Source organism: Sebastes umbrosus, unplaced genomic scaffold (genome assembly GCF_015220745.1).
Source record: "Sebastes umbrosus isolate fSebUmb1 unplaced genomic scaffold, fSebUmb1.pri scaffold_221_arrow_ctg1, whole genome shotgun sequence".
Taxonomy (NCBI): domain Eukaryota; kingdom Metazoa; phylum Chordata; class Actinopteri; order Perciformes; family Sebastidae; genus Sebastes; species Sebastes umbrosus.
This window is the reverse complement of record NW_023618523.1, coordinates 6,871-17,561: the sequence shown is the minus strand read 5'-3', so window position 1 is coordinate 17,561 and position 10,691 is coordinate 6,871. Positions and strand designations below refer to the sequence as shown.

The window sequence follows — 10,691 nt, the reverse complement described above, 5'->3', positions numbered from 1 at the left end:
ACAATAAAACAGGAAGATCAAATTCACATTTCACAATAAAACAGGAAGATCAATCTCACATTTCACAATAAAACAGGAAGATCAAATTCACATTTCACAATAAAACAGGAAGATCAATCTCACATTTCACAATAAAACAGGAAGATCAATCTCACATTTCATCAACAACTTTATAAATATATGATCAACTAGAGGGAGGCAGACGACAACCACAGCAGAGCACCCAGACACACCAGACTGTCCCTCACACCTGTCTGTCCCTCACACCAGACTGTCCCTCACACCTGTCTGTCCCTCACACCAGACTGTCCCTCACACCTGTCTGTCCCTCACACCTGTCTGTCCCTCACACCAGACTGTCCCTCACAGCAGACTGTCCCTCACAGCAGACTGTCCCTCACACCAGACTGTCCCTCACAGCAGACTGTCCCTCACACCAGACTGTCCCTCACAGCAGACTGTCCCTCACACCTGTCTGTCCCTCACAGCAGACTGTCCCTCACACCAGACTGTCCCTCACACCTGTCTGTCCCTCACACCAGACTGTCCCTCACACCTGTCTGTCCCTCACACCAGACTGTCCCTCACACCAGACTGTCCCTCACAGCAGACTGTCCCTCACACCTGTCTGTCCCTCACACCTGTCTGTCCCTCACAGCAGACTGTCCCTCACACCTGTCTGTCCCTCACACCAGACTGTCCCTCACACCAGACTGTCCCTCACACCAGACTGTCCCTCACACCTGTCTGTCCGGCTGACTAAAGAACCAGTCTGACCATGAGAACCAGGACACAGAGCAGACCAGCAGAGTGTTTCCTCACCAGACTCCATTCAAAAAAGGAGGTTTTAAAGTCAGCAGCTGGTTCTCTGGTGTTGGTTCTCTGGTGTTGGTTCTCTGGTGCTGGTTCTCTGGTGCTGGTTCTCCGGTGTTGGTTCTCCGGTGTTGGTTCTCCGGTGCTGGTTCTCTGGTGCTGGTTCTCTGGTGTTGGTTCTGTGGTGTCGGTCCCGGTGTCCCGGTGAGTCTGACCAGCAGAGTGTCTCAGGTGTGAAGACGCTCCAGCATCAGAAGAGTTTGGACAGCTGTCTGAGGCGGCTCAGGTCCAGGATGTTTCCTACCGATCCTTCTGTCTGAGGGCCGCTCGCCCTCGCTAAAGATGGCCGCCTGCCAGAACGGTTCTCCTTGTCGGAGGCGTTCGGCTCAGCGCCGCCGGCTAACAGTTGCATTTTGGGCCGCAGGTCTCGGATCAGCTGACTCTGTGGGAGGAGCTTCACATTCAGAGCTTCAGTCAGCGGCTGGCGAGCCGCCGCCTCCCGGACCTCCTCCTCCTCTTCCTCTTCCTCGATCAGGCCGTACCTCCTCATGTACTTCCTGGTGGCCAGAGACATGTTGCTAGGCGACAGCAGAGAGTCGTTGGAGGAGGAGGCGGAGCCTGGGCGAGGGGCGGGGCCTCCCAGAGACAGTCTGCTGAGCGTGGCGTCGCTCAGGTAGCGCAGGGCGATGGCATTGGCCTCCAGACTCAGATCCACGCTGCCGCCGTGGAACAGAGAGCTCGCCGTCGGGTCCGACACACTCAGTCTGGACAGAACCGCCGCCGGGTTGATGCTCGCCAGCGTGCTGACACACACACACACAGACACACACAGACACACACAGACACACACAGACACACACACACACACACACACACACACACACACACACACACACACACACACACACACACACACACACACACACACACACACACACACACGATATTAATGAGTTGAACTCTACACACTAGTTGAGCTCATTGTGATGTCATCCCTCAGTGAGGGAAAGGTGGATGCAGTAGAGCTTTGGGATGCAGCCCAGGTGAGCGGTGTACCTGCTGCTCTCCACCGTCTGATGGATCCTCCTCTCAGACTCCGTCAGATCTTCTTGATCCACGTCAACGCCGAGCTGCTGCAGCCGCCTCACTGTGGCGCCGACCACCGGGTCTCCTCCACAGCTCCTCCTCCTCCTCCTGGACTGGGAGGAGTGGGAGGAGGAGGAGAGCACAGACAGGCTGCTCCTCCTGGACTCCTCCTCCTCCTGGAGACGACTGGTCAGCTGACTCTGAGGACACGAGGAGGACAGATGATCAGTGTTTACAGTTTACCAGCGTGATGATGGTGGTGATGATGATGATGATGATGATGATGATGGTGGTGATGGTGATGATGATGGTGGTGGTGATGATGATGATGATGTTACCATCAGGTTGTGGTAGAAGCTGTGCTGCTCGTCTGCAGGTCCGTACATGCTGACGCTCTCTCCCAGAACTGGACTCTGCAGACCGCCAACCCTGGAACAGAACACGGTACCGGATCAGAGTCAGAGTCTCTAAAGGTCCATCTGGTTCTGATCCGGTTCATCACACGCTAACGTCAGGAAGCTTAGCACAGTGAGCTAATCAATAAGGTTATCAATAACGTGAACGCTGAGTCATCGTCAGCTGTGATCAGTTTGGAAAGGGTTAGTTCAGATGCTAACAGCTATGTGATGCTAACAGCTAGTTGATGCTAACAGCTACCTGATGCTAACAGCTATGTGATGCTAACAGCTACGTGATGCTAACAGCTACCTAATGCTAACAGCTATGTGATGCTAACAGCTACGTGATGCTAACAGCTACCTAATGCTAACAGCAATGTGATGCTAACAGCTACCTAATGCTAACAGCTATGTGATGCTAACAGCTATGTGATGCTAACAGCTACGTGATGCTAACAGCTACCTAATGCTAACAGCTACGTGATGCTAACAGCTACGTGATGCTAACAGCTATGTGATGCTAACAGCTATGTGATGCTAACAGCTACGTGATGCTAACAGCTACCTAATGCTAACAGCTATGTGATGCTAACAGCTACCTAATGCTAACAGCTACCTAATGCTAACAGCTATGTGATGCTAACAGCTATGTGATGCTAACAGCTACGTGATGCTAACAGCTACCTAATGCTAACAGCTACGTGATGCTAACAGCTATGTGATGCTAACAGCTATGTGATGCTAACAGCTACGTGATGCTAACAGCTACCTAATGCTAACAGCTATGTGATGCTAACAGCTACGTGATGCTAACAGCTACCTAATGCTAACAGCTATGGGATGCTAACAGCTACGTGATGCTAACAGCTACCTGATGCTAACAGCTATGTGATGCTAACAGCTACATGATGCTAACAGCTACCTGATGCTAACAGCTACCTGATGCTAACAGCTATGTGATGCTAACAGCTACCTGATGCTAACAGCTATGTGGTGCTAACAGCTACCTGATGCTAACAGCTATGTGGTGCTAACAGCTACATGATGCTAACAGCTATGTGATGCTAACAGCTATGTGATGCTAACAGCTACATGATGCTAACAGCTATGTGATACTAATAGCTACCTGATGCTAACAGCTATGTGGTGCTAACAGCTACATGATGCTAACAGCTACCAGATGCTAACAGCTATGTGATGCTAACAGCTACCTGATGCTAACAGCTACCTGATGCTAACAGCTACCTGTCTCCATCAGTCTCACCTGTGCTGACCAGCCTCCTGACCTGTGATGTCACTGTCCTCAGCTCCGCCCACAGGCCCGATGACGGACAGGTCGTCGTGTGAGGAGGAGGAGGAGGAGGAGGGAGGAGGAGCCTGTACCTCCTGATGGGGGAGGGGGGACGGGACGGGATCCCCCCAGAACAGACTGGCTCCTGAAGACCAGAGAGGAGACGGAAACAATATACAGAGCTGTGATGCTGACTTACACCTGTGTACACCTGTCCCGTCACGTCAGTCTCACCTGTCCCGTCCCGTCAGTCTCACCTGTCTCGTCACGTCAGTCTCACCTGTCCCGTCACGTCAGTCTCACCTGTCCCGTCAGTCCCGTCGGTCTCACCTGTCCCGTCAGTCCCGTCGGTCTAACCTGTCCCGTCAGTCTCACCTGTCCTGTTGGTCTCACCTGTCCCATCACGTCAGTCTCACCTGTCCTGTCAGTCTCACCTGTCCCGTCAGTCCTGTCTGTCTCACCTGTCCCCACAGCGATGCTGGCGGTGCTCCTGGGTGTCTGAGTGTCGACCTGCCGACCGGAGGACTGAAGTGTCCCCTGAGCCTCCAGCAACATCTGGACCTGAAGACGTCAGACATCAAACAGTCAGTTCATCTTTAACCTCAACACTGTAACCACGACGATTCCTGTAACCACGACGACTCCTGTTGTTCTCACCTGCTCCTGAAGGAGGCGGAGCTGGCGCTCCTGATGGAGGAGGAGCTGGTAGGTGTCAGACGGGACGACTCCTCCCACCTGATCACAGCAGCGACTCACACAGGAGGGACGGGAGAACCAGGGGGGAGGAGAGGGGGAGTCACCACGCCATGGGGCGGGAGGAGGAGGAGTGTGGGGATGGGAGGACAGAGGACGGATGGAGGAGGGAGGAGCTGAAGGACTAGTTGGATGGTTGCTGGAGGAAGGAGGAGGAGTGAGGTGATGGGAGGATGGAGGAGGAGGAGGAGGAGCAGGGTGGAGACTGGAGGAAGGAGGAGTGAGGTGATGGGAGGATGGAGGAGGAGGAGCAGGGTGGAGACTGGAGGAAGGAGGAGTGAGGTGATGGGAGGATGGAGATGGAGGAGCAGGGTGGAGACTGGAGAGAGGAGGAGGAGTGATGTGATGGGAGGATGGAGGAGCAGCAGGGTGGAATCCTGGGGAGGAGAAGATGGAGGTGCAGTTGTAGGTGTGGGAAGAGCAGCAGGAGCAGGGCTGCTGCAGGTTAGAGTTGGGGGTGCTGTGGAGGTGAGGAGGAGCAGGAGGAGGAGGAGCAGGGGGAGCAGGAGGAGGCGGAGCAGACTTCCCGTCAGCAGCAGGAGGAGCAGACTTCCTGTCAGCAGCAGCAGGGGGAGGAGGAGGAGGTCTGTGGGCGGAGCCAGGATCCTGCCGGGCGTTCTGATTGGAGGAGAAGCTGCTGTCAATCAGCAGAGACAGTTCAGGAACCGACGGCCGAACCCTCCGAGCCTGAAACAGAGAACAGCTGCTGCTATTGGCCGACACTACGCTGATGTCACGGTGATGTCACAGATGTGATGTAAGTAACGGTGGTGACCTGCTGAGCGGGGGGGTGGGGGCTCGGGGACGGCCGTGGAGACAGATCCTCGTCCTCGACTCCAGAATCCTGATCGCTGACAGACAGCCCGGCAGCTGGGGGGGCGGCTCTGAGGACAGAGAGGACCGAGTCAACAAAACAAGCGCTCTGATTGGCTGAGAGCTGGTTCAGGTCTACCTAACATCCAGGTACCTGCTGAAGGAGGTCTGAGCCTCTCTGAACACCTTCGTCTGTCTGCTGTGGTCCTCTGAACCCAGCTCACACCGCAGAGACCGGCCCTCCACCGAGACCACCTGCTGAAGGTCACATCGGTCCACATCAGTCCACATTCATCAAGAGGCAGCACTACGGTCTCTGTGGTGTCAGTGTGTTGTTACCTGGTACAGGGTGACACACTGGGAGCTGGTCAGCAGCTGGTAGTCCAGCTGTGGTTCTGGTCCCGGTCTCGGTCCCGGTCCTCGACACTGGAAGAACTGAGGAGCTCTGTGGGTGGAGCCGAACAGGACCAGGAGGAAACAGCTGCTCTCTGACAGAACTCTGAAACATGACAGGAACACTCAGTGACATCCACCGGACCGAACCGGACTAAACCAGACCGGACCGGACCAGACCGGACTGAACCAGACTGGACTGAACCAGACTGGACAGGTAGACTCACCTGTCTCGGAGGGCGGAGCTGTAGAGGAACCTCAGACACCAGACCCACACATGAGGGTTGTAGACTTGTGTGACTCCACTCAGCCAGCTGAAGACAAACAGCAACATCACACATCAGTTAAAGGAGGAGAGGAGGAGAGGAGGAGAGGAGGAGAGGAGGAGAGAAGGAGAGGAGAGAGGAGAGGAGAGAAGGAGGAGAGGAGAGAAGGAGAGGAGGAGAGAAGGAGAGGAGGAGAGAAGGAGAGGAGAGGAGGAGGAGAGGAGGAGAGGAGGGGAGGAGAGGAGGAGAGAAGGAGAGAAGGAGAGGAGAGGAGAGAAGGAGAAGGAGGAGAGAAGGAGAGGAGGAGAGAAGGAGAGGAGAGGAGAGAAGGAGAAGGAGGAGAGGAGAGAAGGAGAGAAGGAGAGGAGAGAGGAGAGGAGAGAAGGAGGAGAGGAGAGAAGGAGAGGAGGAGAGAAGGAGAGGAGAGAGGAGAGGAGAGGAGAGAGGAGAGGAGGGAAGGGGAGGAGGAGAGGAGGAGAGGAGGAGAGGAGAGGAGGACCAGCAGCTTAGAAGACAAAGAGACCTCCTCAACCTGGATCTGATGGACAGGATGAAGATGAGGGTGTATGTGATGAAGGTGATGATGGTGATGAAGATGATGAACATGATGAACATGAGGGTGTATGTGATGAAGGTGATGATGGTGATGAACATGAGGGTGTATGTGATGAAGGTGATGATGGTGATGAACATGAGGGTGTATGTGATGAAGGTGATGATGGTGATGAACATGAGGGTGTATGTGATGAAGGTGATGAAGGTGACTCACAGTCCGACCAGCGGCAGGTTGGAGGCTTTAGGATCCGTCTCCAGCAGCAGCAGCAGCTTCCTGGTCTGGTCCATGGTGAGGAAGCCTCTCTGATGGTTGGCGGCGTGCGGCGGCGGCCGGTTGACGCTGGTCAGACTCCTCAGCAGAGCGGTGGGTATGATGGGGACGGCTCTGACCGGCTGGACGTCCACGCCGACGGACGGACAAACGGCCGACCAGCTGAGGACGAACGACGCGGCGTCGGACCGCTGAGAGCAGACGACTCGTCCTCTGACCTTCATCAGCTGAGACACATCCAGAGACTGTCTGCTGCTCACACACTGCTGCAACACCTGAGAGACAGACAGGTGGACAGACACAGAGACAGAGAGAGAGAGACAGACAGGTGGACAGACACAGAGACAGAGAGACAGACAGGTGGACAGACACAGAGACAGAGAGACAGACAGGTGGACAGACACAGAGACAGAGAGAGAGAGAGACAGAGAGACAGACAGGTGGACAGACACAGAGACAGAGAGACAGACAGGTGGACAGACACAGAGACAGAGAGACAGACAGGTGGACAGACACAGAGACAGAGAGAGAGAGACAGAGAGACAGACAGGTGGACAGAGACAGAGAGAGTTATTTATATCTAGACGAGTATATCTGACTGTTGAGTGTTCCGTTAAATTAATAAGTTTGTTAATTGAATCATTCAAACATCTGGAGTTTCTTTCACCAGCTGTTCTTCCTGCATCTGGCAGCTTCAACTGTTACTGTTAGTTTGATTAAGAGTTTACCTTCTTCACATCTGTCTGATATAGTTCACTCTTCCTTTGATAAATGTGTCTGTCTGCTGTCTGTAGACTGGTCCATGTCTGTGATTGGTCTGTAGACTAGTCCATGTCTATGATTGGTCAGTAGACTGGTCCATGTCTATGATTGGTCAGTAGACTGGTCCATGTCTGCTATTGGTCAGTAGACTGGTCCATGTCTGCTATTGGTCAGTAGACTGGTCCATGTCTGTGATTGGTCAGTAGACTGGTCCATGTCTGCGATTGGTCAGTAGACTGGTCCATGTCTGCGATTGGTCTGTAGACTAGTCCATGTCTGCGACTGGTCTGTAGACTGGTCCATGTCTGTGACTGGTCAGTAGACTGGTCCATGTCTATGATTGGTCAGTAGACTGGTCCATGTCTGCGATTGGTCAGTAGACTGGTCCATGTCTGCGACTGGTCTGTAGACTGGTCCATGTCTGCGACTGGTCAGTAGACTGGTCCATGTCTATGATTGGTCAGTAGACTGGTCCATGTCTGCGATTGGTCAGTAGACTGGTCCATGTCTGCGATTGGTCAGTAGACTGGTCCATGTCTGCGATTGGTCAGTAGACTGGTCCATGTCTGCGATTGGTCAGTAGACTGGTCCATGTCTGCGATTGGTCTAAAGACTAGTCCATGTCTGTGATTGGTCTAAAGACTAGTCCATGTCTGTGATTGGTCTAAAGACTAGTCCATGTCTGTGATTGGTCTGTAGACTAGTCCATGTTGATAACCAGGAGATACCCTGGCTATGCTGGAGATACCCTGGCTATGCTGGAGATACCCTGGCTATGCTGGAGATACCCTGGGGACGATGGAGATACCCTGGGGACGACGGAGATACCCTGGGGACGACGGAGATACCCTGGGGACGACGGAGATACCCTGGGGACGACGGAGATACCCTGGCTATGTTGGACTCGCTCCGTAGTACAGGCCTCTGTTCTTCACATTCTGACAACGTTGCATGAATGCAGCAACATCCCATAATAACTACTGAACACACGACTATAAATCCAGTCTAAAGAGATGAAGCTCAAACAGCAGTTCAGTCTCTGATGGACGGGACGCTGACCTCTGAGCTGCAGGTGTCCCACTCACCTTGAAGCAGCGGTGCAGCTCAGCCTCTGATTGGACGACAGCCTCGGACGTGGTCTCGGTCTGCGAGGAGGAGAACCAACAGGGAACCGGGACGTCTCCAGGCAGCAGCGGAGCAGAGGGGACCCGGCCCGAGGCTCCGGCCTGGTCCCGACCCGGATCGAAGCGGTCCAGAGTCACGGTGACCCCCTCTTCATCTGGACCAGAGGACAGGTAACACCAGAGTCAGAACCTGGATCAATCACAGCTGAGGAGGAGATACTTATTGGCCAGAGGCAGTTCTAATGGATCCATCCGACTACCGGAGACGGTTCTGATGGATCTATCAGACTACCGGAGGCGGTTCTGATGGATCTATCAGACTACCGGAGGCGGTTCTGGTGGATCTATCAGACTACCGGAGGCGGTTCTGGACCCCCGTCAGTAGATCAGGTGAACTCTTACCTGCGTCGACGCTCACTGACCCCAGGAGGAAACACAGGAGGCGGGGCTTGTTGCTGTGACGGGCGTGACGCTGAGCCAGACGCAGAGCTTTCTCCACCAGCACCAGATGAGGCATCCTACACACACACACACACACACACACACACACACACACACACCTGTATTAGTAGCTGTGTGTGTGTAGGTGTGTAGGTGTTTACCTGTGAGCACAGAGCTGGAGCTGGTCTCCAGGTGTATATAGGTGTGTACAGGTGTGTAGGTGTTTACCTGTGAGCACAGAGCTGGAGGTGGAGCTGGTCTCCAGCAGGGCTGCCGTCCCACAGAGCTGATCTGGATTTGGGGAAACTAAGTGGAGAGAGAGAGTTCATGGAGCTCCTGATCCACGAGAGAGAGAGAGAGAGAGAGAGAGAGAGAGAGAGAGAGAGACAGAGAGAGAGAGAGAGACAGAGAGAGAGAGAGAGACAGAGAGAGAGAGAGAGAGAGAGAGAGACAGAGAGAGAGAGAGAGAGAGAGAGAGAGAGAGAGAGAGACAGAGAGAGAGAGAGAGAGAGAGATCACCTGGTTTCACTGCTCACCTTTATTCTGAATCAACTCGTTCATCATCATCAACGTGTTGTTATTACCTGACCCAGGTGTTGTTATTACCTGACCCAGGTGTGCTAACATGAACTCACCTTCCTGTCAGGTTCTCTGGAGTAAAGACGGCTTCCATCAGTCCGGACGGGAGGTTCTGGAGGTTCTGGAGGTTCTGCGGGCAGCTCATCAGGACTGTGGCCGACAGACTGGAACTATTAACGGACACTAAACACCGCTAACAGCTGCTAGCCACGTTAGCTTCCTGCTCGCATCAGATCAGATCCTCCGTTAGCTCCGTTAGCTCCGTTAGCTTCGTTAGCTTCGTTAGCTTCGTTAGCTTCGTTAGCTCCGTTAGCTTCGTTAGCTCCGTTAGCTCCGTTAGCTTCGTTAGCTTCGTTAGCTTCGTTAGCTCCGTTAGCTTCGTTAGCTCCGTTAGCTTCGTTAGCTCCGTTAGCTTCGTTAGCTTCGTTAGCTTCGTTAGCTTCGTTAGCTTCGTTAGCTCCGTTAGCTCCGTTAGCTTCGTTAGCTTCGTTAGCTCCGTTAGCTTCGTTAGCTCCGTTAGCTCCGTTAGCTTCGTTAGCTCAGTTTGACTGCGAACCAACAACAACCAGCTGCTTCTCTCAACACATCCTGGCACTATCCGCTAGTCCCGCTAACAACCCGCTAACACTGCTCTATCTAAGCCCTGCTGACTGCAGCCTCCATCAGGCCGTTAGTGAGCTTTCATAATGCCGCTGCATCTGCTCCACTGGCGGGGCGACTCCACCGGCCAATAGGAAGCTCTGACGGAGCAGTTCTGACCAATGGCGTGTCTCTTTGTCTCCCCGCCTATTGAAACAGTGTTGAGCTGTGAGGTTCCACGCATGCGCAGTGAAGCTCGGAGTTGCGGTCGTGCGTTGTGACGTCACTGGGTGATCCCAAAGCCCTTTTTTTTATTATTTTAATTTCTAAATGTTAGTATCCATAGTAACAGCAGAAAACATTAAAAACATTCACATACAAAAGAAGCATAGCGAAAACATAAACAAAGAGCTGTGACAAACATAACAGGACGGTCTGGGTATGGTCTGGGTATCAGGTCTGGGTATCAGGTCTGGGTATCAGGTCTGGGTATCAGGTCTGGGTATGGGTCTGGGTATCAGGTCTGGGTATCAGGTCTGGGTATCAGGTCTGGGTATGGGTCTGGGT

General features: G+C 53.5%; 1 protein-coding gene across 4 annotated transcripts; it reads right to left on the bottom strand.

Moving 5' to 3' along the window:
* Positions 1-610: 610 nt before the first annotated feature.
* Positions 611-10,324, bottom strand: stil (STIL centriolar assembly protein). 4 transcript variants are annotated; one of them, XM_037763240.1, is made up of 15 exons: positions 9,602-10,324; positions 9,195-9,302; positions 8,928-9,043; positions 8,487-8,680; positions 6,583-6,914; positions 5,775-5,861; positions 5,494-5,653; positions 5,309-5,409; positions 5,117-5,225; positions 4,246-5,028; positions 4,050-4,149; positions 3,562-3,733; positions 2,238-2,328; positions 1,870-2,099; positions 611-1,616 (listed from the first exon to the last, which is right to left on the bottom strand). In XM_037763240.1, the coding sequence occupies exons 1-15, from the start codon at positions 9,688-9,690 to the stop codon at positions 1,064-1,066; spliced, it is 3,225 nt and encodes a 1,074-aa protein (XP_037619168.1). In that variant the 5' UTR covers positions 9,691-10,324; the 3' UTR covers positions 611-1,063. The 4 variants fall into 4 exon arrangements, with proteins under 4 accessions (XP_037619168.1, XP_037619167.1, XP_037619169.1 ...); XM_037763239.1 differs by having other exon boundaries at positions 5,309-5,412; positions 9,602-10,322; XM_037763241.1 differs by lacking the exons at positions 9,195-9,302; positions 9,602-10,324 and adding an exon at positions 9,128-9,152 and having other exon boundaries at positions 5,309-5,412.
* Positions 10,325-10,691: the final 367 nt, after the last annotated feature.

What these genes read in the sequence shown, in the direction of transcription:
- stil (XM_037763239.1), bottom strand. Translation starts at nt 9,690, where the DNA reads ATGAGCTGCCCGCAGAACCTCCAGAACCTCCAGAACCTCCCGTCCGGA. An exon ending in GCTCAGACCTCCTTCAGCAG is followed by an intron (nt 5,226 to 5,308) that starts GTACCTGGATGT and finishes CTCTGTCCTCAG; the next exon opens with AGCCGCCCCCCCAGCTGCCG. An exon ending in TCCGCCTCCTTCAGGAGCAG is followed by an intron (nt 4,150 to 4,245) that starts GTGAGAACAACA and finishes TGACGTCTTCAG; the next exon opens with GTCCAGATGTTGCTGGAGGC.